This window comes from Colius striatus, chromosome 16, assembly GCF_028858725.1.
Source record: "Colius striatus isolate bColStr4 chromosome 16, bColStr4.1.hap1, whole genome shotgun sequence".
Taxonomy (NCBI): Eukaryota; Metazoa; Chordata; class Aves; order Coliiformes; family Coliidae; genus Colius; species Colius striatus.
In genome coordinates, this window is record NC_084774.1 from 11,253,773 (window position 1) to 11,281,203 (window position 27,431).

A 27,431-nucleotide genomic window follows, 5' to 3' on the forward strand; every position below is an offset into this window, starting at 1 on the left:
TAAGCAAGTTCAAACATATCCTGATTATAGTTTCCCTGTATGTTGCATGTACTGCCAATGTTATGCCTGTTAAATGTGTTGGCATGGCTCTATTTTGTTAAAAATAATGTCTGTAATGCACAATGATAATAGTAGCTTCTTATAGTACTGATAGTATGGGTTTTTTCAAAGCATTTTACAAAACTTAGTCTCAGCAACATGCCCGTGTGGTTGGTAAATAAAGTAGTATGAGTACTGCTTTAGAGCTGGGGGAAAGAGCAAGTTAGAAAAGTTCTGACTTGCCCAAGGCCATGAGGGAATCGATATTTTTGCCAAGATTAGAGTTTGGGAGCCCTTTACTTGGCACATAAAGTGTTATCTCTGTGGATGTCTTCTGCAGAAGTCTTCTGGGTGAGGGGTGGATTTTATGTTCAAACCATGCATCAGCAAAAGGAACATTTTGCTTTATTTGAAATCTGCCATATGTCACAAGACTGAAAGTTATGTGTGTTCTTATTGCAACTTTCTTTACTGAGGAATCCTGTATGCTTAGCTTTGTACCCCACAGAACTAAGGACTCAGAGAGCCGTGCAATAGGATTTTTTTTTGTTAAAATGAGTGTCATGAGATGTTCTGCACATCTGATGAAAATACCTCTTTAAGTGATGGGATCTGGTGGGCATAGAACTGTGATTCTTTTAGGCTACGAAAGCTATTACCTTTTACTACCTTTTTTCTAGTTCTATTCTGGAAAACACTGTTGTTCCCAACTTTGGAAGTACATATATGAATTTGTTTCATATGTCTAGCTGCACATCACGTTGTGGTTTTTCTGGGGTTTTTGTGTATCACTAGGCTGATGATCAAGGTTGTTGATCAATGAGCGCGAGTGATTTACTTCTTTTGAGCCATTTTACACTCTGCTACTTTAGAAGTTACGTGGTGTTTCTATGTTCAGGGAGCCAAATGAATATTCCACCTCTGGAAATCTATGCTGATTACTTTTAAAATGCAGCATATTGGTTTGAGGACCATAAATTTGGATGCTGCATGGGTCTTGAATCACTAACGTGGGAAGTTAGCGGTCAGAGGTGAAAAGGCAATGCTCTTGGGCACTGACAAAACAGAAATCAGTAGGCATTACAAACTCTTTTCAAGTCAAATGTTTTGGAGTATGAAAACTCTTAACTATTGTTTTTCTTCTCTGGTTTGGGAAATGATTTGTACATAGAATTCTTAAAAAAGTATGAAGTAGTTCAGGAATGCAGTTGAAAATACTGACATTAGCCTAATAGGGTTTTAGCAGAGGAGATACTGGCATGTGGAAAGCTTGCTTTCTAGCTTTCTGCTCTCATAAGAACTGTGTGATCAGAACACATGTTCAGCATTTTTTCTGTTACTATATAGAGTTTTCCAAAAGTGCTTAAATTCAGCATTTTAACCTGAAAATAACTACTCTTGTCAGGATTGTTCTCTGTGCCGAAACTTTATCAAATGTTTGTAAATCCATTTATCTGTGTGAATCTGCTCCTTGAATATGATGCCATTGCTTGATGTGCAAAAGAAGGCTTTTGCCAGTAAGTGTTGGCAAGTTTAAGTTTGTTAGACGTATTACCTCTTGTGAAAGAAGTTTTGAAGAGGTAGTAGCATGAAAAAAATCTTTTAAATTGTGTTTCTCACAACTGAAGAAAATGATGGAGAGGAATTTTTAGTTGTACTTAGCCAGTTGTTTCAGTTGTATTATGAACTGTAAAGCTCTATGTGAAGGAAGGGCAAACTCTAGAGAATGTGGCACAAAGGGCTTTTTCTGTGCATGGCCACAGGGATGTTCTTTGCCTACAAATAGTTGTATGATCTGTGAGAGTTGCTGAAGTTTCCCTGATGTCCTTCTGGGACTGAAGTTTTGGTGCATCTGTATCCCTTTGACAGTTTGTACACAGTTGTTTTAGAGACAGTGGCTGTGGGGATATCAGGCTTTGGGTTTGTGGTGTTTTCAGTTGGTAATGCATTAATTTGAATTTAGTTTTAAGCTAGTTGAAGTCTTGCCTAAATGCAAGAAGTTGCATTTATACTAATACAAGTTTCTTTATTGTCTGCATACAGTTTTTGCTTTTTCAGCCCTCTTGAATTCTGCTTCCTTATAAGAGAAGGAAAATAACTTATACAATAAGCATCCTTAACAGTGATATGGTTGCGTCCACACTGGAGATAGTACCACTAAATTATTGTGGCAAAATGGCCCTATTTCCAGCTCAAATACTGAGTGAATCATAATTACTATACACAGACCAGACTGTAATTAATCAGCTGTAAAGACTGTGAAATCACTTATATTTCAAATTAGATGAGGCTTTTTTTTCATGAAGACCATGGACACATGAATAGAGCAAATCTTTTTTATTTTTAACCTTTTAGAACAATTTTACCTCAGCTTATTCTAGAATTTTTTACCCTGATTCTGTTCTGTGGTAATTTCCTTCCAGAAATGCTGGTTGTCTTCTGGAGGCACTGGTGCTTCAAGGAACTGAGAGCCAAGTTTTTACCACAAAGCCTCTTGTTTTGGAGTAATTTACTGCAAGTGCCTTTAGCATAATGCTAAATGTAAACTGAAATAATCATCCTTGAAGCTTTATTTATGCCTTTAGAGTTTTCTTAATAACGCTTTTTTTGGTGAGAAGAAACCCTTGACTCTCATCACTATATAATGGTATAGGCTGTCAATAACTGAGAAAGAGGTGATGATCATAAGGAATTGATACAACCGTGTTCTGTTTCTGCAGTGAGATCTGTAGAGGCAGAGTTCATTGCCTCAGTGAAGCTATCTTAAGCCATTGTACAAATGTAGATAATCTTTAGCTCTGGAACTGTTGTCTGGCTAGAAATAACATTTTATAGAGGTGAGTTTCTGTGCTTGTGTTACCAGTGATCAGAAAGTTACACTTTGGACATAAAAGGCTGATTCTCAGCAAAGGATATAAACAGATAATAAATCCTTTTAGTTGGGGACAGTCCTTTTGCTGTGGATTTGTACAGGATTTAGTGCAAGGTTTGGCTGTGATGCCAAGCTCTTTTTGTGGGATCTGGAAAAGTATATTGATAAAAATTGGTTATCTTCTTGTTGGTGTAGAACTCTGTTTCTGAATTTGAACTGTAAATTAGGAACACCATGTATCCTTAATTGTGATGCTTTTTTTTTCCTTAAAATACATTACTAAATTATTTTTTCAATAACATGTTGTAACTAATACCTAGACAACCAGTAACATAAAACTGGCATCAGTATGTAGTATTATTTTACATAGATAGCATGATTGATCTAAGATTTGTACTGAATCAAGTAAGTGTCTCTGGTAAAAATGATCTAACTTATCATTATAACTTGATTAATAGATGCTTCTGAGAGTAGTTGAACTGTTAAAAGCCATCGTGCTACTTCAGTACAGAATAAAACACATGCTGGATAGATTCTGTACAGACAACCAGGATAGTTTCAGTTGAAATATGTGTGCTGTAAATAGGAGAATATAAGCAAAACTAAACACTGAGGTGTAGTACTGTGCTCTAGCCTTCCTTAAATGGTTTGAGGGTGCAGCAAGGCTGTAGTAAGCTCTCTTCACACCTTTCTTTGGTTTAATAATCCAGTATTTCTGTAAGGGAGGGTTAGATTTAGTGCCTGTCTCAGAATGTAGTAACATCAGGTGCATTCAGCATAAACGGTGGCCTGGCAAGTGGGACCAGTTGTTCTCACATGAGTCAGTACCAACTCCAAGGAGTAACACTGAGGAATTGCAGCATCAGTGGCAAAAGACTCAGCAGAGGTGACCGGAAGAGTATTTGCTGAGGAATTAGTGGAGGAGGTCAGAAGAAGAGATCTGGAGTAGGAAGGCTGAGAGTGGCTGAACTGTGCAGCAGTTTATAGAAAAGAATGAGGAGCTTTTAACGAACACGTGCAGTCACATTGGCCGTAGTATTACGGGTGGATTGGAAGAAGAGACAAGTGTTCATGCCGTGAACTTCAACCTCCTACTTCCTTTCATTCTTCCTTTTTCCACTGTTAACATTTGCTTTTCTTTCCTTCCCTCCCCTCAATGGGGGAGGGGGAGAGAAGGCACTAATTATTTATAAGTGTTAGTCATACCCAGTCATTAAGCTTAGTCATTACTCAGGACTGTGCATTTGATGGTTAGTAAAACTCCTTAAAGACTTGAGTTTTGTCGAAAAGCTTTCTGAATTCAAGCTTACAGGTGTGAAAGTACTTTTTTTTCAGACTAACTGAAAAAGTAGTGCTATTTAGTAAATGATGCTATCAGCCAAGTGACATGTAATATCATGTCCACGTTGATAGTTTGTATTTGAACTCACAGGCATAATGTTTGGCATATTCTCAAAGCAGAATAACTTGTGTATTGACAGTGAGAGAGCCATGAAATCACAGGGTTTCTGCAGAGGAAGATTTGAAGGGAATGTTTCCACTGAGGTTGCACTGGTTTGCTGTCAGTGGATATGTCTGACATAAGATCTCCACAGTTCTGGGTGAAAAGGTGGCATCAACAAAGGGCTTTGTCACTGTTAAAGTTATAAAGAGTATATACCTAGAGTAGGGCGTTCACAGTGAAGACAAAAGAGATATGAGATTAGAGAAATGTCTGTCTATGGGTTTTCATGTATTTAGTTGGTTTAGGGTGTTCCTTTTGGAAGGAAGGTAATGTGAATTTAATGCATTACCCCTCATGAAGTATTTGTGTGCAGATTGTGGTAAATGCAACATAGCTTGCCCATTCCCATTTCATTGGGTGCTTGAACAGCACTAATATTGATATGCCTTGGGACAGAAAAACTGTTGCCAGAAATGAAGGCTAGTTGAGTTTTAAATCTCTTATTTAGAGTAACAGATCAGAAGAATTAATGATGTTTTATGTCTTTCTTTCTCAAACAAATCCGATTTTGGTATAACTAAGTATATTGAAATTAATGGCACAGCGAAATCTCAATCACTTTGAGATCAATAATTAAAGTAATTGGTTTAGCTCTTGATAGTGTTTTTCTTAATTCTGTCTTTGTCAGACTAAAAGACAGATTTGTGTGATGATTGCGTTGCAGTTTGACAGAGCACTCTGGTGTTTTGGCTTTGTATGCTTGACTAGAAAGGAATGTTAACACACTTTCAAGGAATATAGCTTTCCAGAAAAGTCAGAATAGTTTCAAAACACACTGTTGTTGAAGTATTTGTCAATTGCTGCTATATAAAGTGACATATTTCCCAGAATGCTTCTTGCACCTTTTCAGCTGAGCCAGGTAAGACTTTTTCCACATGGGATCACTGATAAATACAGTGGCTTTTTGGCACTCCATTGTGACCTTATTCCTTTAGCTATGTTCTTAGAGGAGTTGGGAGTTAGTACTTTACAAATGATTCACTTCTTTGCTCTTTAGACAGTACAGTTGAGTTCTGTAGTTTGAATTCTTGCATAGTAAGAGTAAGCAAAAAGCTTTAATGTGAAGCTGAGTCTCTTTTGACTCCTTAGTAAGAAAAACAAAAGTAATTTTTTTGTAATATGAACTTGCACACTTGGTCTATGCAAAATAACATTTTCTGTGCACTTCAGTCAGGACTCTTGATGATTTTTTGAGCATGTAGCTTTCTTCTATGTTTGCAGTAATCATAAATCAGCTGTTTGAGAATTAGTATTTCACAGACCGTAACTGTTAGTTACGATCTGTGATCTGTGTGTGCAGATTAGGCATGTGGTGGGGGTGATGACAGGCAAATGCAGTGCTGTAGTAAACTGCTGCTGTATCAAAATTTTCAGTCACTGTATCTGTGTAAATTTTGACTTTATTCCAGAGTGATGTGAGTGGAAAAGTGAAAGGAGTAATGTGTTTTTGTAGCTCTGTGGTAAGTTCTTGTCTAAAATTCAGTGCCATGCCAGTCTTCACTGTGATGTAGTGTTTAGTGCCTGTCAGGGGAGACTCCCAAGTGTTTTTTAGTAAAGGTGCTCTGAAGCAACACCTGACAGTCATGGGTTTTTGTGCCAAGTTGTAGCCCACCTTAAGCACAGCAGATGCTGAACCTTTAACAGACACCTTTAGGATGTGTTGGACTTAGTGGGCACTGAGTGCTCTCAGTACAGTTGTGTACAAAACCTCAACATTCACTGCTTTAGAGTGCCTGTTGCTCTGAAACAAGAGGTGAAGGAATCTGATCTCTCAGGGTGGCCAGTGTGCTAGGCAGCTCTGTCACTGCCTGCCAGTTTTATAGTGTGCAGACCTGCAACTTGGCACAGAATGTATCCACTACTCACTCATGTTTGTAGAGGCTGACCTTGTCTGTGCCAGTGCAGTGCAAGCACTGCTGGAGCAAGTGAAGTCACAGGTAGTGGTGGGTTCATTACCAGTTTGCTGGAGCTGATCCCTGCACTGTGTAGACATCTTTGTAAGCTCTTGTGGAGCTAAAACACATTTACAGAAGTCACAAACCAACCACATTTGTTCATGAAACTCAGGAGCCTGGATTGCTGATGGTTTCAAAGACATTGGCAAGCAAGTTCAAGTAAAAGTTCTTTCTGGATTTATTGTGCAGCACAGATCACCTGAGGTTCGAAGCACCTAAATTTAGTGCATCTAATATGGTGGTGCACATGTCATTGGGTACAAAATAAAGTGTCTTCAATAACATCTAATCCACAACTGTCTTGCCATTTAAAGTTCTGTGCTATTCATCTTGATTTGTAATCACTGTTTCTTGTGAGCTGGTGTATGGATTGTCCTGTGTGAGCTGCTACACGTCTGCTGGTTTATTAGACATATGAAAATAATTATAAATATGCTAACAATTGTCTTGTGTTAGGGAAGATTTCCTTAATGTCATAGTTCTGGAGTGAAAATAGTAGATATACTGGTAGGCTTTGTTAGGTTCTTCCCTCTTCTTACCCTTTGATTCCTTTTCTAGGTGGGTCAGTTATTGTAAGGGAAGGAATGGTGGGTTGTTGGACAGCGTTCAGGTTGGTACGAGGCTATTGTTTCCTTCTCTGCAGTAGGAGACCCTATCATATATATATATAATTTCTGCTGAAAGTTCTTCCTGTAGTTTGATAGACATCTATCCTTCTCTCACTGTCTCTTCAGTATTCTTCCAGCTTTTTTGTGTTGGGAAAGTCTTAGAAACTTTGTCCTTTTACAAAGGTTTTGTCCTTTCAGGGTCCATGTATAGCCTGATTCAAATAACCTACAGAGCATTGACTCATCCCTTTTGCTTTATATGGCTTTTGTGGTGTGTGTGATATCAACTTGCATAACCTTACTTACACACACTTGCTTTCCTTTTTGTTGCAACAGAACTTTTCTGACAATACAGAAGGGATGCTATTATAAAGCTTTCTTTTGCTAATGTGGCACAGCTCGCTTGTTATTACTGTCAAATTTTTTACCATGTCAAATGTTTGCAATATCTTGCCACAAATGAGTATGTGCTTGAGAGCTTAAGATACAAACTGCTTTGACGTTAAGATAACCTCTTCGTGAACTTTCCTGGCAAATCTTGTTAGGATTTGAAGATTTGTCAGATGTTGGTGGACTTTATGATCAATAACCCTCTTTTCTAAAGGTGTTTGTAAGGACTTTGATGCTTCTGGTGTAAGAAATCAATCTTCTAGTTATTATTTCACGCTTGGACGTTCTTTCTGAACGTCAGTGTGTGTGTATTGAAGGTGATTCCTTGCTGCCTAACAGTTCTCCTTGACCTGAACTGTTTTTCCTTTGGAAATAAAATTTAGTTACTTTTTTACTTTAAGAAGAGCATTTCCTCAGGAGACTAGAAAAGGATATTCTTGGGCAGTTTCAAGATCATACATCCATTAATTCTTCTGTCATGTCTCAGCTACTGAAAAAACCCTCAACTTTTAAAAAGTAGGTTCCTTAGTAATGATTCTGAATTGATCTGTATTAGACTATGAGCTGTATTGTGGGTAGTGAACGAAATCTGTAAGCTTGAACCTTCTGTTCTTCTGTTCAGTATCTGCATCAGAATGAGAGATGTTGTCAGTTGTGATCTGATAGGATACTTTCTAGGTTTTACATTTTGCAGATATGCAAGGGTTCTATTCTTGCACGCTGGTATACCCAATGACAAGCACAGAATATCTTTTGGTGGTCCTCATTTACTTGCTATCTGTAAATGAAGTCTTTTAATGTGTCACTGACTGGATGAATTGAGTCCCTGAGTAAGGGAGTGCATATTCTGAGGGGGTAACACCTAGCTACGTTGTTGTTAGCATGACTATCTGCTAGATATGCTCATCAGAGGTGACAATCTGCTGAATGATGTTTCCTAAGAATGGTGATCTGAAGATGCTTGCTCTGTTTGCAGAAAGAGTAGCACAGACTGGGGATTGACCTGCTGGAGAGCAGCTCTGCAGAGGGACACCTGGGAATCCTGGTTGATAATAAAGTAAACATGAGCCAGCAATGTGCCCTTGTGGCATCCTGGGATGCATCAAGAAGAGTGTGTCCAGCAGGTCAAGGGAGATTCTTCTCCCCCTCTGCTCTGCCCTGGTGAGGCCTCATCTGGAGTCCCGTGTCCAATTTGGGCTCTCCAGCTCAAAAGGGACAGGGAACTGCTGGAGAGTCCAGTGCAGGGCCACCAAAATGATCAGGGGACTGGAACATCTTCCTTCTGAGGAAAGACTGTGGGACCTGGGACTGTTTAGTCTGGAGGAGTCTCATTAATATTTACAGAGATCTAAATGGTGGATGTCAGGAGGTTGGGACATCATTTTTTTCCTGTTGTATCCAGTGACAGGACAAGGGGTGACAGGAAGAAGCTGAAACACAAAAAGTTCCATTTAAACATAAGGAAAAACTGTTTCAGTGCTGAGGTGTGGGAGCCCTGGCCCAGGCTGCCCAGGGAGAGTGGAGGCTCAGCTCAGGAGGTCTTCAAAACCCACTTGGATGTGTTCCTGTGTGACCTGATCTAGGTGGGACCTGCTTTGGCAGGGTATTTGGACTGGATGATCTCTAAAGGTCCCTTTAACTCTATGGTTGAGAAAACCAGCTCCTATAAATGCTTTTAATCTAGACTTATTGCTGAAAACTGGTAACAAAACAGGACATAATTTTGCTTAGGGTTTTTTGAATGTAGAGGTACTCTAGGAAGAAAGATGTATATCTCAGGTCATCTGTGTATACACAGATAATCAGTGGTCTGTAAAGGCTACAAAATATTTTTCTATTCTTCTTTTACTGTTCTGATAACCTTTCTTTTTGGTCATTGTTAAGCCAAGCTGTGTTTCAAAGAAGGAAGGAGTCATTAGAAAAAAGCCTGGTTTATGTTTTTCTGACAGGTCACGTGGGGAGAGCTGAGCTCTTCACTTTTCATTCCAGTGTGGGATTTTACAAGTTTTATTAATTTTTAAAAAGCCTCAACACAAACAAACAAACAAAAAACCTCCAAAACACAACACTTTGTAAATGGAAATGCTGTTAGCAAATGGAAATACAAATAACAAGAGGCAAAGATGACACAGTGTAGAATTATGCAACTACATCATAATAATGAACTTTTCCATCCAAAGTCTCTTGAAAACAGGAGAGTCCCGGGAAGGTCTCCATAACAAATACACAAGATGACCGTTGTGCTAGTCAGGACACCAAGACTTTTTGGCATAAGGAACAATCCAACCTGATTTTGGTAATCCTTCATTTGGAGCCATGATGAATTGTTTAATTCAAACTAAAATATGAGCCTCTTGCAGGATTCTCTTAAGCTTCTGACTTCTAACAAAAAAATGGTAATTAATTTTAATTTTAATTAGATTTTTGATGAGAGGCTTGGAAAGAATGCTTGAATGTTTGCATTTTTAATAGTGAATATGATTTTAGAGTACATGTGATCAGACTTTCTAGGAAAAAGAAGACAGAGATATTTAAAATCACATAATTTAAAGGGTTGGAAGGGACCTCGAAAGCTCATGCAGTCCAATCCCTCTGCCAGAGCAGGACCAGCTAGAATAGGTCACACAAGAACTCATCCAGTTGAGTTTTGAATGGCTCCAGAGAAGGAGACTCAAATTGGCCAAGTTTTATTGTCACCTTTTTGTAATCGAACGTTTCCAATGATCTTTAGTAGCTGTTTGGTCTCAAAGAACAATTCATCCATTTGTAAAACAAAAACATGTATTGTAAACTTAAAACAAATACATTTTTCCATCCTTACATGAAATATGTTCCTGGATTTAGTAAGAGAAGTGAGATACCTTGGTACAATTCTAGCTGTCTTCTAGCACCTGGTAGTCATTTCTGATCTGATTCACACAGCATTTGCACCCTTATGCACTGGAGTTTGAGATTGTGATACTCATCTCTGTTTAAATATTTAAAATACAAGTTTTGAAACATAAGAGAAAGAAATGCTTTGGTTTTTTTCTACGTATGTGGCTGTCAGCTTCTCTTTTTTTCTGTTGCAACAAATGAATCAGCTGAGCGTTGGTTAATTTTTGAATGGAGAGAGGGAGCTGTTGCTGCCCTACACTGACTTGGTTTGGAAGCAGGAAATAAACAGGACTTTCTTTTTAATTCTTAATCAAGCTAGTTCCAGTGAGCTTTCTGAACTTTGCTGAAAATCCACTTAATGCCAACTTGGGTATAGTTTTGGGTTAGTGAGTTTCTTATTTAGCTAATTAGGTTGGAAAGGAGTCTGTAGTTGGGCTGAGGGGAGAGAAATTCAGAGCAGTTTCTTTTCCCTTTTAAAAGAATTCTCAGCAAGGCAGGAGAGGTGTTAAGTGTTCTGTCAAAAATGACTTGCCTGCACACTGGTGAATTTATGGACAGAAATTTCAGTAACAAAGTTCATCATGACCTGAATTTTACACCTTTTCTGAAATCACCCATATAGTAACAAGATGTAATTTCAAGCAGGTAAAATATCTTCTGTCATCATACCATGATCAAAGCTTATACAAGACCAGTCTGATGTTTGTAATTGACTTAATGTTTGTGTATAGCCCATTAACTCTGCACAGCAATTTAGCTATCAGTGGTAGACCCTAACTTAAAGATATGTTAGAAACTGTATAAGTTGAAAATAACTGCATATCAAATGTGAGTGCAGTATTAAAGAACTATTTAAATGGGAACAGATATTGTATGAATGACTTTTTTATTGTGACTTTAATACTTGAGGGAAGGTTCAGGCTTCTCATAGTTAGAAATCTAGCAGGATAGTGCTTAGAGTCAGAGTTTGAATTACAAATTATTGTTTTGTCTGTCTGCTGCCAAAAATGGAACTTTCTTGATATGTTTTCTAAAGCTCACATTAATATGCTTTTCAACTGTCTGTTTCAGCAGTTGTGCTATGTTAATGTGTAGGCATGTTCTAATTTTGCATGTAGCTCGGGGAATATTTCATTGTTCAGACATTGTGCCTGCTCTTCAGGGGTAGTCAACCTTCATTTTGTGGTTACCACCCTTCTTTTCTCTCTTTTCTCCTGTGTGTTTTGGGGAGAACAACAAGGAGTTGGCAGTACTGGTGTCCCAAGGGTTGGCTGTGCTGTGACAGGACACTAATGTGTGGTGCAGGGGCATTCTTGAGCTTGATGTGTATGTTCCTGGAGACTGGAACAGGTAGTATGGAGCTGTGTGCCAGTGCTTGATGCTATAAAGGTTCTCACCTGCAGATGAACTGCTTTGGGTTGGCACTTTCAAATAGCTTTAGTCACTTCTGCACTTAGAGAGAAGCTTAAAAACAAACCATCCTCCAAACCCCAGGCTGGAGTTAATATCCCCTATGTTGCTTCTGAAAGGGAAAAATACAGAAATCTAAAGAATTGGGGTGATATGGTTAGCCCTAGGATAGCCTGGGGAACCCTCAGAATGCTGACTTTTAAGAAAAAAGTTTGAGATCTGAATGTAATTCTGTCACATTTAAGGGCTCCTGAAAGCAGAGATATATTTAGTTACACTGGACCTTTTTGAATTGCTATAAGCTCCTCTAATCTGACTTCCACTGTACTGATGTTTTCAGTTAGAATAGTATTGAAGATTTCCACTGATTCAGTGTTTAACTTCTTCAGCTGATTATTGGGAAGGATGGCAAAAATGGGCAATGTGAGTTCATTTCCTAAGATTTTATGTTTGTAGGTTGGAAGAGGGTACCAGGTTTGTCCAGGAATTAGCTTGATGTGTAGTAGCAGGCCACTCTCTAGTCTTTAAAATAGTGAATTTCTCCAGATTTTGTCAGTAGCTCCCTCTCTGTAGCATGAGGCTGATGGTGAGAAAGTAGCAATGGTTCTGACAGGATGTACTCTATACAGACTCTGTATTCACTATGGCTATTTTTACATTTCTTGTAAGCTGTGGTGGTACTGGTGGATGTCACTGCTGTTTTAATGAAGATGCATCTCTCTGTGTGAGTTACAGGAGAAAAGACTTAACTGTTTGGGATGGCTTGGGAAATAATTTTTTAGACTGGACAGCCAAGCTAAGAGTATTTATTTCTACAGTCTGCAAACCCCCTCCTCTTTTCCTACATAAAAGCGGATTGGGAATACTTGTTTCTAGGTATAACTCTTGGCCATAGCACGTTGCAGTCACACCTTAACATTTCTAAATAAGTCACAATAGAAAGTATCCTTTTTGATGTAAACTAGTTTAACATCTCTGTGTGACTCTGCTTCATTAAAAGCAAGTTAATGTAGAGAACATAATGAAAACAATTAGGGGCAAATCAACTAACATAATCTATTTTTCCTTTCAATTCACTTTTGTAGAAATCAGTCAATGAATTTTTGCAGTGTAATGCTGATTTTCAAGGAGTCCAAGAGACGTGGTTAAGGCATTGTCTGTAAACATTTTGGCACTTCAACTGAATTAAAAGCAAATAAGAACTTGATTCTTTTGAAGTAATCATGCTCTGGAATGGCATAGACCAGATCTCCAGGTATTGCTGGGGAATGTGTATAGGCTGTTTATTCACCGAACAACACTTAGGAAAAATGGTCTGATTTCAGTAGTGCCTCTTGGTTTTCATGGTGAAGTTTCCTCCTTTAGTTTGTTGCTCAGAAAGGTGAACTAATTTAGAGTGCCCAGTTTGTTTCCTTAGGTGACTGTTTCAGAGATGATGAGTTCCTGAGGCTTTCATGGACTGACTGAGGTGTGCTGAATAAATGATCTCTTGGAAAATAGTTCATGTTGTCCAGATCCTGTTTGTGCCTTCAAGAAAAAGTGACTATCATCTGAGAATCTGTCTCTTTAAAATTTGGTTCCCTACAGTTACCCAGTGGGGTTAAGTCTATTGATCTGAGTGACTGGGGAGGGAATGACTGCCTCATTTCCCTCTCCATCTTATTTTTCTTTTGGGGTGTAACATGAACAATTCAGTCTGTTGCAGATGCACATGAGAAAAATTAGGATTTTATAGGCACATTCATTACTAAATTTGTTACAGGAAATTAATTTAGAACTTAGACAATTCTGTTGATGCTGAAGCCTATGTTTGATTATTTTTTTCTCTCTTAAAGAAAAACCTAAGAGGACTCTTGCCTTATGGCAGGATTTTCTTCTATCTGTAGTATTGCATAAACCAAATTTCTTGGTAGAGAGCAGGTAGGATTTTTACACAATTGCTAATTTTAACCTTCAGTCCCATGGAATTTTTTGTTTGGGGTGAATACAACTCATTGTGTTCTGATGCACACAACACCAGACACTTTGCTGAAGTATTTCTGTAATTAAGCTATTCTATACAAAATGTGATAATGCAACTGAGTGTTTTGCTTTTATTTTAAACCACTTTTGCTAGCTGTGCAGCCTTTCAACAGTACATCAATTCCCTGTGTGTCCAAATTGGATAAAAAAGTTGGAAAAAAACATTCTTTTGTGTTAGAAAAGGTTGTATGTTTCTTAACCAATTTCTTTCTTAACAGGCATGGTCCTTGTGCGTAGTGAGAATGGGCAGTTGCTGATGATCCCTCAACAGGCCTTGGCGCAGATGCAAGCACAGGCACATGCCCAGTCTCAGCCCCAAAATACTATGACTCCTCGTCCTGCTACACCTACCAGTGCTCCTCCAGTGCAGATATCAACAGTGCAGGTTAGTTCAGTAATGAGAAGTGGTAAAAACTGTAAGATTTGTTTTTGCTGTGAGGAAAAGACCAGAAAGTGAGGCATGTTGTTAGTGATTTGAGGGAACCATTGATCAAATTGGTTCTATACAGATTTATCCACATGGCATAGACATTGTGTTTTGTTCTCAATTATGTTACAGTTTGGCTGTAACTTACAAAAATATTTTTACCTAATGGGATAGTGTTGAGTTTAAAACTGTTTGATATGAAAACCATTCAAAACCATATATGGCTAATATGTAGAACTGTTTTTCCCCAAAGAATCACTATTCCTCATAAAACTAAAATAAAAAAGTAGATATGAGTCTAAGCATACTGAGGTCACTGCAGCTGCATGAAGACCAAATTCCTTCTCACAATTTAGTAGTGGTCCATATGCATTCTTTTATACCTGTAATAATGGCAACTATCCAGAGAAAAACAAATACCAGATAAGGTAGATTGTATTTAAATATAGGAACTAATGTGGTTTTTTCTCTTCCTCAGGCTCCAGGAACACCTATAATTGCACGACAGGTGACACCAACTACGATTATTAAACAAGTGTCTCAGGCTCAAACAACAGTGCAACCCACAACAACGCTACAGCGTCCTCCCGTTGTGCAAGTGAGTTTGTAGAACGTGTACATGAGATGCAGCAGTTGTTAAGATTAGCTGAAAACCTGCTTCAGACTGCTAGAAATACAGGAAATATCATTGCTGAGTGCATGGGAGAAATATCTTCTGAATACATTAGCAGATCTCAGTTTACTGTGAATTCTGAATGCATATTTTTATATGTATATTATTATTAACTCATATTACACCTATGTGCATGTATATTTAAAGGCATCCTGGTTGTACATTGTATAATCACAGTATAATAATGACTAAACTAAAATACCTTTATGCTTTCTACCTCAAGAATGTGACACCAGTTCCTTTTGGATTTGGAGCTGTGGTGTTTTTCCTGTGATGGATTTATAGTCCTCTGAATTCTGTGGCAGAATCTACAGTTATGAAAAGGGCTGCACTGGTTGCCTTCTCTTCCACAAGCCTTCTCCCTCTCACACGAGTCTCTGCTTTGGTCTATGTACTTGGGGAGATTCTGCTAACTCAAGGATAAATAGTGGTGTCTGATATGTGGGCTCTGCTAATAGCCTGGACTGTATTAATGATAGATTTTCTTGTACATTTTTTGGGGGGGTGGTGTGAGTTTAAAACACAGGGTGAAAGTGTGAAATTCCCCACATGGCTTCCAGGCAACAGTGATACAATATAATTGCTGTCGCCTAATCTGTTTCATTGTGCTTTCTTCATCCTTTGAGTAGACAGGATTAGAGAGTTTTAATTTAAAACATGCAGGTTTTGCTGTGCATCCAGTTAACCTTTTTCCCCTCAGAGAGCCTTTGCCTATGCCAATGATCTTTCCAGATCTATGAGTTAATTTACCTAACTGAGTCTTCTTAATTTGCGCTGCTATTATACTGGTCAAAAATATCATTCCATCTGCATATTTTGTTGCTATAATGAGCATACCATGCACTTCATTTATCCTGATTCCAAAAGAGACAAGTTCAATCCTTTTCTCCTTTTCTATCTTCCAAAATAAGAACGAAAGTTAGCTTTGGCAATACTGAAGCCACTTGTGCATCTTTCTGTAAAGAGCAAGTTTATAAATGTTTTGTTAAAATTCTGAGACCCAGCTTTAGCTTGGTAAAGGTTACTGTCTGTGATGGGGTTGTTGTTAGCAATCAGACTATGTTGGAAGTCCATGAATGAACTGCAAACAAAAACTTTTCATGTATACGATGTTGATTCTGTAAAGGTGGTATTCTTACTTGGAATTACCAACTTGTCTACAAAACTAGGAAAGTGTTTGTCCCAGTGAGATTTGTACCCCTTGTACCTCCTTAGAAATTCCTCCAGTTGCAAGTGGCATTTAAGGGAAGAGACAAAACAAGCTGTTGCATTCACTGAAATTTAGCACTCGTTTGAACCGTGTTTTCAAACCACGGTGTATGAGGATATGTGTGTGGTATTATTTTGGCGTTCTGTGCAGTGACCGAAACCCGTGTGGTTCTTATCAACTTTGGGGATTTTAGTTGGGAATGTGCAGTGTTTCGTGCCACCTGGTGGCTCTTCCTTTCCACTGCAGCAGATGGCAGAGGAATAGCTTCTCTCTGTAGTAGCTGTGGAAGACGTTCTACTGTCCTGGGGCTTTGTTTCAGTTTGATGGTTCAGGAAGACAGGTTTTGGTATGTTCCAAGTAAAATAATGTCATGTTTGTGTTCTCTGCAGCCTCAAATTGTTCTGGGTGGTACTGCACAAACAACTACTCTGGGGACAGCAACAGCTGTACAAACTGGAACTCCTCAGAGAACAGTGCAAGGAACAACAGCAACCTCCACTGCTGCCACAGTAAGATACTGAGTGCATTTAGAAACTCTTCTTTTTATTTATATATATATACATAAACACAGATCAGAGTGGAGAGTAGCAAAGGTGCAGGAATTCTGTGTGCTACTGGTCTTGACAAGGTAAACTTTTAGTGGAACTGTATAATTTTACTAAGTCTGAAGACAGGGCACTTAAACTTTGACGACTGTCAATGTATTGATTTTGATTTCTTTACCAGTTTTCAAAGCACTCTTTAAAAAAAACCCCTCACATATTATCTGTACCTCGTAGAAAAGTGGAATGTACAGCACCACAGAGCAGAGTCAGTATGAGAAGGGATAAGAAGACTTACTCAAGAACTGCACAACAAGGAGAATCGGTGCACTCGATTGTGCACTGGGAAGGAGAAGCTTTGCTCTTCATTATCCTGCTAAAAAGTCTACTTTCCCACACACAATGTGCCATTCTTAAAATACTTGGTGTTTCTTAACTTCATTAGGAATTGTAATTTATTATATCATTGTAACAAAATTGTATAGTACATATGTATATGTGAAGCAAAGTAATTTCAGTCTGATTATGTCTGAAGTGATGAGCAACATAAGTCTATAAATGATATTCTGCACTGGTGGACTAGAGAAGGCCTTGCTATCTCAGAGCAAGGTCAGATCATGTTTTAAAAAGAGTTTTATCTTTCTTTCTCTGACTGTTTCCCTTGTACCTATCTTCCTCTTGGAACAGGAAACTATGGAAAATGTGAAGAAATGCAAAAACTTTCTGTCTACATTAATAAAACTGGCATCATCTGGAAAACAGTCTTCAGAGACTGCAGCTAACGTGAAAGAATTGGTACAGAACCTACTGGTAAGGAAAGCTCATGAAAAATTGTCAGAAATGATATCTGAGCAAATTGAGACTTAAAAGTAAGGGTTTTTTGAGAGGAGGGAGATTATAAAATTTGAGATAAATTACACAGAAACTTTGCTGCTTTTGAATGAAAAGATACACATGAATTTTCTGTTAAGCTTGTAATGAGATATTACTGCTCATATTCATGCATGAGAACATGACTTAAATTGAAGTGTGAGTAATGTAAACAGTGACTCTATCAATTTAGAGATGTAGAATTTAAAACAGTGACTAAAAAATGAATGCTGTACTTGAGGGAAGACACTAGAGCTAGTACAGGATCTGAGTGTAAGAAATCACAAGATTTTTACCAAAACCAACTAGTATTATCTGAGACTAATGTAAAAACTCGACATACTTAATATTTATAGAGTACTAGTATTGCTTATCCTGGCTGTTAGCAACCTTTCAGTTAAGGCAGAGCTGTGTATTCCAGATGTTATCACAAGACAACCAAAAGTTGTCTCAAGATGATCGTTTGAAGTTTATCTTCCCATAAGGGATATGCACTTAGTTTTGTGAGAGACACTTTCCTTCTGAGCATACCATGGGCGCAACTGTAGCAGCTTTGGAAAAGAGAACACCACAGATGGGGCTGCCTGGCTGTTCTGAGCAATTGGTAGGTGGCTGGTTACATGAAGTATTCCTGTAGGTTTCACCTGACTCTTTGACCTACAGATAGGACATTCCTGTAATGGTGAGAACAACTGAAGATGTTTCTTAAAATTGACTGAAAGACAGGAAGAAGAAAAGGAGAGATGGGACTGTAGGTCTTACTAGGTGAAATTTGTAGTAAAATTAGTTGCTGCCATAAAGCTGTTGGCAACTAAAATTAGTGAGGGATGATAAAACCATTTATTTGCAATAAATTAAGTCTCTTTTTTTGTTCTGAATATCTGTAAAAGTTAATTTCTCCAAGTTTTTCTTATTTGAATTTTCTGTTTTGAAGGATGGAAAAATTGAAGCAGAAGACTTCACTAGCAGGCTGTACAGAGAACTTAATTCTTCACCTCAACCTTACCTTGTGCCTTTCCTGAAGGTAACTTGTGTTCACTAGTCACTATATGTTTCTGTGCTTAGGTATCAGCAGCAATGAACACAAGCACATCTTTTACCAGTGTAGATGGAATTCCAGAAACATAAATGTGTAAATGCAAGTTTTAAGTGGTACCTGGTTAGACTTCTGCTCCCTTAGAAAAAATGTTTGTGCCTCTTAGTTCCAAGAGTAATGTGATTCATTGGCACAGTCAGTAATGTAATTTGTACCTTAGTGTTACATCATTACTCTTGTGAGACATCTGAAAAGTTTTCTTTCTTTGGCCTATAAGCAGTTTCTTTCCATAGCTCTAAACTTAGACATTGATTCATTATCTTCTTTTTAGTCTTGGAAAGAGGGATTGAATGGTACAAAGGACTGTACCTTCTGGGCAAACTCATACTCTTTTGCCTGTGGTGTGTACCTGTTTGTATGGATAAACTGGAAATTTGTCACCTCCTAATAATAAATCCCATTTGCCATCAATTTTATAGTCATTGGACACATCTCAGTGTGTATTCTGAAACATTAGTACATCACTGTATAGTAAGAGTATGACTCTGCTTGACTAATGTGTGATTAAGGGATATAGTTGTAGGTTTGTGTTGGCATTTCTGGGTTCTTAAATGCTTCTTCTGTCTTGAAGTTTTCAAGAGGACAAAAGTTGTTATCATAAGAAAACTACTAATGTAGGAATCCAGTAGAACACTGGTCTCTGAGCTATTCTGAAATCTTCACTAGTGTCCCAGTATGTCTTTTAAGCCATCACATGTTACAGCTTGGTATATATGTAGAAACAGGTTTGAGGAAAGCAGCACGGGTTGGAATTGTTAAATACATACCAGGGTTTACAGATAGGCTTCCATAACCTAGATGCCCATGATATCCAAGCTACCACAACCAAAGATACTGTCACTCTCTAAGTTCACATGGGAGGCAGCATGGTATTCTGTGTGAGCCCCTCTCGTGTTCCCTCAGGTGCACACAGACCGATGCAGTGGACTGAAACGAAACGCATTGCTTTTTACAATTAATGTTTCCTTGTGCTATCTAGGATTAAAACACTCAAGGTAATTATTTCCTTTGCTCTTTCAGAGGAGTTTACCTGCCTTGAGACAGCTAACACCAGACTCTGCAGCTTTCATTCAACAAAGTCAACAGCAGCAGCCGACGACGCAAGCGACGATAGCAACGATTCCATCTGCAGCGGTGCTTCTGAGCTCCTCAGTCCAGCGCACGGCGGGGAAGGCAACTGCAACTGTAACGAGTACTCTCCAACAACCTGTCATCAGCCTAACTCAGCCCACACAAGTTGGTGTCAGTAAACAAGGGCAGTCTACACCACTGGTATGTAAGCTCAAGTGCATCATCTGTTATCGCACAGGGGTTTTTTTTTGATAGTACAGTGACTTTTCTTCTTAAATTGATGGTTTGGCTCAATTGGAGATCTTTGACCTCTTTAGAGAAATTAACTGCTAAGGGAAAAAGTGTCATTTAAAATCCATTCTTGATTAAAGTATTATATCCTTGGAGGTCTTCAAGACCCACCTGGACATGTTCCCATGCGACCTGATCTAGGTGAACCTGCTTCTGCAGGGGGATTGGACTGGATGATCTCTAAAGGTCCCTTTCAACCCCTACCATTCTATGATTCTATGATTATTTCCTCTTTTAGCATGAAATGTTGGCAGATTGTTTCAATCACTGTGTATCCATGACAAAGCAGTATTCTGGAGGATCTTTTCATTTCCCATTTAATTAGTTTAGCAACAGAATACCCCAAAAGAGGAGAAAGAGTAACTTTCTCAGGCCTGAACATAAACCAAGTAAGAGCAGTATAACGTGCAGCACCTTTTTCTCTCAGCATAGCAAACCAATGTCTGAGTGTAAGCTTTTTCTAGGGTATTAATTAGTATATATTATTAGTGGGTTTTTTTGCTAGTTAATGCTTCCAATGTGCCCTATAGAACACTTGGCATTCATCTAAGCTCTCTGTCCAGAAATTTTCATATCAAATAAATATCACTGGAGAAAAGCTAGTGATTATATTGGTCTTTGTGCCTTTATAACCTAGGTATTGTGGAAAGAGATTAGGAACCCAGGAAGGGTAAAAACTGAATATTGACTAATTAGTGCTGGGTTTACAAGAAAACAGTTTGGCCTTCAACTGAATACAAAACAGTAGCAAAAGTAAGATTTGCAGAGTTATAGAAATGGAACTTGAGAAATAGGGGGAGTTGGTAGACTTCTTTACAGTAGTTTGAAAGTTATTCTCTGAGAACTAGTTGGGGCCACAAGACAATTTTACATGAATGGCCCTGATTGTGGCATTGCCGTGCAACCCTACCTTCATGAGTTCATCTTCAGGAATGGTGTTGCTACAGCTGCCTGAGACTCAGTCTAGCCTAACAATCTAAGATCACAAAACTATGTGCTGTAGGTTATGCTGATTCTAGATGAAAACAGCATATATAGAACCAGCTGGATTATTTTTATCATGTCTCTGTTTGTACTTGTAGCATTTGTTCAGACAGATCCAGTTTGCCTCTGTGTCACTAGTGTAGAAACCACATGTAGAAAGGTTTTTATAAAGAAGAATAGATTACACGTTTCTTTTTTTTTTTGTATCACAGAGAATGTTAGCTTTCCTGTAAGGTATAATTTATCTAAAGAAGCTTCTGAATATCTTCAATTGTTCTGATTCTAGATCAGTGAACAGATGGGTTAAGGTGCCAACAACTCACAAGTTGGTTATTAGGGTTTGTTCTTCCCGCTTGATCTTTTTACCTTTTTTTTTTCTCAGATTGCTTACAGTTCCTTTTTTTCTTATTTGCAGGTTATCCAACAGTCTCAAAAAGCAGGGGCATTGATAAGGCCTCCACAGGTAACGTTGACACAGACACCGATGGTAGCATTGCGGCAACCACATAATCGTATTATGCTCACTACTCCTCAAATTCAACTGAACCAACTTCAGACAGGTAAGAGGTCACGGTACTTGGCTTATGCTACATTTGACAGCATTAACTGAAGTCTGGTTTATGAATGTCAATTCTTAAGTGCCTTTGTAACTGTCTAATGGCTGTTGTACTATTGCTGAAATCTTCACTGTAGTGCTGTAGTGGCTGGGGATACACATATGCCAGGGCAGCAGTCACAGAGTAATTTTGTGTACTGTGTTTAAATGGGTGAAATTCTGACAGAAATTGTTGAGGTAAAGTCTTTGCAACAGATCTATTGCCATTACTGTTCATGACTGGCTTGTAGCTCTCAACTCTTGACACAAGTTTGATGGAATATGAATCTTGTCTTCTTGCAGTACCTGTGGTAAAACCAGCAGTATTACCTGGAAACAAAGCTATTGCCACTGTTTCGACACAAGTAGCTGCTGCTCAGAAGAATAAACTGAAAGAACCTGGGGGAGGCTCTTTCAGGTGAGGAACTGTATGTTTATTTCTGGGTGTGCTGCCTGCAGCCTGCTGAACTGAATGGGAACCTTTCTGTGTTACCTCAAGTGGTGCCGAATCAGGCTGGGTAAACTCACAAGAACTAGAGGTGGATTTTCTGTGGGCGGGTTTGCTACTTTAAAGAAGACTTTAACAGCTGTGGACATACTTGTGCTAGACTGGTTTTAGCATTTAGCTGGCACTAAGGATAAATATCAAACCTCACAAACAATTCCTGCCTGGGCAAGCAAATAGAATTCATTCTTTCACTCCTCCCAGCTCTGCTTAGGTTATTTGGATGTACAGTGATGAGTGGAGTTTATTATTGTTTTGTGGTAGTGATGTGTCTCTCAAGGTGTTGAAACATTTTATAAGAAAGGCCCTTGAGAAAATAGGAAGTACAAAGCTGCAAAAATACTTTTAGTGCTCTTTGGTATCCAATTATGTTGTTTTTCATTTATCATATAATAAAAGCAAATATAATGACAAAATGAGATAAAGTATTCAGGCTTCCTGTGGAATTCAGTATATGTAGCTGTGGTATTGTAGCAGTGTGTCCAGATAAGCACTAAATGTTATGCTTTATAATGAATTTTTCTTCTGTAAGGGATGATGATGATATTAATGATGTTGCATCAATGGCTGGAGTCAACCTGTCAGAAGAAAGTGCTCGGATATTGGCAACAAACTCTGAGCTAGTGGGCACATTAACAAGGTCCTGTAAAGATGAAACCTTCCTTTTCCCAGCACCTTTACAAAGAAGGATATTAGAAATAGGTATGTTGATTCTTCTTGAACTTCAGCAAACAGATTTCACTAGTCTTAGGTTTAGTTGAAGGCACGTTCCATAGAAATTGAGCTGAATAGTTTAAAGTTCCTGGAGTCATTACCTTTTATATATTCTAATGCTTGTGGGCAATCATTCAGCTTATGAAAGTAGGGTAGTGTTAAGGGATACCAAACCTATAGAGTTGCCTTCTAAACTGATGGCATTTTAACATCAAAATTACTGGACCTGGTTAAAATTCTTGAATTGATAAAGTGTAACATAAATAACAACATTTGTTTTTAAAAAAAACATTCCAGAAGCACTTTTATCATATTTACTTGTTTAGAGTTTCTGGTAGAGCAAAAAGCATCAGTTATTTTTTATAGTCTGCCCTACAGTACAGTATTTATTAATAGACTGTTAATTTTGTTAAGCTAATGTAAGTTTTTGTTTGCTATTTCCTGTTTAATGCTTGTTTGAGAAATACCTGAAAGGCTTCATTTTGCATACAGCATTTAAATGTCCATCATTGAAATCAGCCACACATGGATCTGTATTGTAAAGTCATCTTTTATAACTGACCTCTCTCCTGGTCATAGGTAAAAAACATGGAATAACAGAAATCCATCCTGATGTAGTTAGCTATGTATCACATGCCACACAACAAAGACTACAAAACCTCGTGGAAAAATTATCAGAGACTGCTCAACAAAAGAATATTTCTTACAAGGTAACTGTATTTAATTGCACCCATGAAGTGGCAAAGGTTCACAAATTCCCCTGGCCTTGTGTTGGCTGGAATGCTTGAGTTCAGGTGTTCTTTATTCTGTGAACTCAGGTTGTTTATTCTCCTTGGCTGATTCATCTTACACTGAGATATTAATACACGTGGGTGACTGGAACTCCTCAGCTTGCATATACAAACTGGTTTTAAAACAAATGCAAAGCAACTGTGTCCTCCCCTTTATTTATGTCAAATGTTTAGAGTCTTGAGGGATTGTACCATCAGATAGGCAGGTAAAAGCACTGCTTTGAATTCCCAAGAGACTGTGTGGCAGATGTGTATTCTTAATGGATGCAAATGCCTAAACAGCGTTTAAAAAAAAACCCCACACAGCTCTGTGAAATGTTTGTGAGGTTAAAGCTGTGATGATATTAGTTTAGAAGTCAAAATCTGATGATTCATGGAGTAGAACAAAACGCTGTTAAGAATTCCAGCTGGTTTGACTGGTGTAAATATACACTTGCTATTTGTTTGGAAAGGACAAAGTGAACATTTGAGCTTTAGATGCATCTGTTCTTTTACACTACAAGCTAACAGCTTTGTTTTTAAGAAGTGTAATGAGAAACATATTTGCTGTGTTTTCAGGATGATGAAAGATATGAACAAGCAAGTGACGTTCGGGCACAGCTCAAGTTCTTTGAACAACTTGATCAAATAGAAAAGCAACGTAAAGACGAACAAGAAAGGGAAATCTTAATGCGTGCGGCAAAGGCAAGTGCTTGGATTTCACACATGTTTGCGAAGTGTTGCTTTTGACGTCAAACTCCAGAGTTTCTTTTCATTCTAAAGCACTGGGAATGAAGGGGAAGACTAGTCTTCAAAGACAGAGCTTGATGAATATGTTCCTTAGCTAGAGTTCTGTTCTGCTTTTCATGGTTCAGCTTCTTTCCCAGTCTTGTTGTATGTTCTCAAATTAAAGTAGGGCTTAAAACTTAGATTTTGCGTTCATCATTGTGGAAAAGGTGAATTTCATAGCTTGGAGGTGCTCTGAAAAGGAACAGAAGGGTTACAGATATTTTGGAGACTAGAAATAGAACTCAGATTTTTACAAGTTGGAGAAATACAATAAGTAGAAAGCAGTTCATGTAAGCACAAACATACAAGTTCTAGTAAATGAGACCTATGAAGTGAGATTAGAGAGTAAATCCATTTACTTCAGAAAAGACTGGGATGAGACTTAAGTCTTGATGCTTGTGTTTTGCATATTCTTTTAATTCCCCATGTTTGCTCCACGTGAAGTGCAGTGGGGAAGACAATAGGTTAATCATTGGGAAAGATTAATGTTTTAAGGGTGTGTGAATGCTGATTTAAAATAATGTATTATTTGTCTAACAAATGTGTGTCATTAACAACAGTGAGGATATGTTTGAATATAATTAGTCTTGCCTTATGTGAGAGTACGGATGGAAGCCTGTCTCCAAGTTCTTCCTATTTTCTGTTTGACTTCTTGGAAAAAACAAGAAACTAAGGGAATTGATACATGTGTCAAAAAATAATGGGCAAATGTGTTAATATTATTAAACATTAAAATTTGCTGAGATTATACTTTCTGTTACTTCTAAAAGTATGACACATAAGTAATTGTAGGAACCCAAGTGCAATGGGCAATTGCTAGTGTAGATGGTCTGTTGGTCAGCTGCAGTTTATTCAAACAGGAGTCTGACTTGTATTTGGAGATGTAGCAGAAAGAGATGTTCTTAGTAAGTGCATAGTTACACAGCAAGGGGAGAGATTTTTCCAAAAGCTACAGACCTGATTCCTTTTCTCATATGCAAAGTGGGTGTATTTCAGTTCACAGATCTGTGTGATTTGTCTTGTGATGGTTTTGTTTAAGGCACGAATGCTTAGCTATTCCTTTCCTATTTTTAACAAAGCTGAAAAAGGGGATGCTGTTTCAAATATAGATACCTGAAACTGAGACATGGAAAATGATTTTCCCCTGTTGCCATCTCTGGGAGTGGCAGGTATTCTCCACTTCGTGACAAAGTCTCAGAAAAGCTTTGATATGCTGCGTAACAATTCTAATCGTTAACTACTTTTGTAACTGACTTCTGTTTTGTTCCTTCTCCTTCTCCAACCCTTCCATGTGTATCCTTCTATCAACATAGTCTCGATCTCGACAAGAAGATCCAGAACAGCTTAGGTTGAAACAGAAGGCCAAGGAGGTAAGTGTTCACTTTAACATGAGCTTTTATCTCAGAAATGGAAAGAAAAATAATTAATCAAACTTGTTCTGGCAAATACAGATGCAACAACAAGAGCTAGCACAGATGAGACAGAGGGATGCGAACTTGACTGCATTAGCTGCAATCGGTCCCAGGAAGAAAAGGAAAGTAGATTCGCCGGGATCTGGATCAGGGACAGAGGTATGGTTATGATGTACTTGTAAACTGTGGCTTTGCTGCATCAGCCTCTGTAAAAACCTTTCTCCTCAGAACTTTTTTCTTAGTTCATAGAAGCTTTCTGAGCAGGAGGATGGTGTTTTGTGTTCAGGTTTGCTTGCTGCAAGGCCAGGGTCAGTGTTCAGCATCTGTGTAGTGGCATAGGGAATAACATTTGAGTTGTCATTCCCTGATTCATGCAGCTGGAGGAACATTAGAAAAGTGATCACTGTATCCTCAGCTTTCTGCTTTTTTGGACCTGCATGGTTTTGAGAGGAGATTGTTGTGGTTGTAGCCAATCTAAATTAGGAGTGCAGAGTACTGCTGCTGAGGTGGGTGCAATAGCAGAATTGAGTCACTGCTAAATTTGACAGCAAGAGGTTCAGGTTATAGGAACTTGCCTAACTTCTTGCTTCAGCCGTTAATTTGTCTTAGTCTCAGTATCTCTGCAGAAAATGTTTGACCAATTCGATCTGCTTAGGATGTTCTTCATATCCTTTGTATATTCTCCTGTTGGGTCTGGCCTTCTCCAAATTTCTCTGCAGACTAAGTTATCAGTATGCTCAGGATCTGATTAGTTGAATGTTAATTTAAATTCCAGTAGATTGGTGGGCTACCTGCTGTATTTCTAAACAAGTCAGTAAACATGAAATGGAATAAAATTGCTTTCTGCAAGGAGGACGTTCAATGTGGGATTTCTAGCACTTAAAAAGAACAAATCTTGAAACTTGTCATTTACAGGGCCAAAAGCTCTCTTCATAATATGAGGATTTTTCCCTGCAGAGTTATGTGTCTCATAGCAAGTGACAGAAAAGTTATAGTGGAATAATTCTGCTTATTACCCCCTGCCTGTTCCAAAGTTTTAGTGTTCAAGCATTTGTATTGTAGAAAAGTCTCTTGTTCCAAAATAATTCACCTTGTTTCATAGTGAATTGCTAGAGGCAATAATTTATATGTGCTTAATAAAAAATACTAGAGAATAGTCTGAATACTGGTAAATGTTACTTAAGAAAATCAAGCCTCTTGAGCATCTTTTAAAGCAGTTTTGAGTTGTGAAATTTTACTAAAATGCCTGTGACTGATAATAAGACTTATATAAATTAACAAATTACTGTATTAAAGGTTTTAAAGTGTGGTTTAAAATTGTAAAAATTGCAGAATGTGGCACTTGTACAAAGATAGATGTGTGTCTAAATGAATCATCTCTGAGGAGCAGGCTGAAGTATCTCATGCAGGGTTGATGTTGGCATTGCTTGCTTCTGCACGCTCAACTGTGTAACATTAATAGTCTGCTCATGTCACTTAAGTTGTGGAATGTATTTTACATCTAGTGTGAACACTTGTTTGTATTTCATCTAAATCTGACTAATTTAGTTATCCTAGATTAATCACTTACTGGTTAACCAATTAACTACAGGTTCCCTGGAAATCTAATCTTTTTGTCTGTTTAATTAAGAACCAGCTGCTTTTGATCTGGTAGACTCACAGCTGTGCTTTTGCTGCTGTGTCACTTGACATGTTTAAAATGAGCTGCACTTGTCACCATTTGTATGCAGTTTGTAGTTAAGGCATATTAGAAGAAGTGTGGAAAATAGGGTTTGTCATTACTTAGGCACAGATTAGTAAATGTA

The 27,431-nt window shown here is 38.2% G+C and overlaps 1 protein-coding gene across 1 annotated transcript in view; it reads left to right on the forward strand.

Moving 5' to 3' along the window:
* The window catches only part of TAF4 (TATA-box binding protein associated factor 4), a 39,560-nt gene that overhangs the window by 8,025 nt on the left and 4,104 nt on the right, over positions 1-27,431 (forward strand). Inside the window, exons 3-15 of the mRNA XM_062009254.1 lie at positions 13,896-14,062; positions 14,583-14,702; positions 16,377-16,496; positions 17,217-17,339; positions 18,334-18,423; positions 19,516-19,767; positions 21,257-21,401; positions 21,740-21,854; positions 22,474-22,643; positions 23,235-23,365; positions 24,005-24,130; positions 25,528-25,584; positions 25,666-25,785. Of these exons, the coding sequence (XP_061865238.1) occupies positions 13,896-14,062; positions 14,583-14,702; positions 16,377-16,496; positions 17,217-17,339; positions 18,334-18,423; positions 19,516-19,767; positions 21,257-21,401; positions 21,740-21,854; positions 22,474-22,643; positions 23,235-23,365; positions 24,005-24,130; positions 25,528-25,584; positions 25,666-25,785 (1,736 nt within the window). The remainder of the gene's footprint in view (positions 1-13,895; positions 14,063-14,582; positions 14,703-16,376; positions 16,497-17,216; positions 17,340-18,333; positions 18,424-19,515; positions 19,768-21,256; positions 21,402-21,739; positions 21,855-22,473; positions 22,644-23,234; positions 23,366-24,004; positions 24,131-25,527; positions 25,585-25,665; positions 25,786-27,431) is intronic.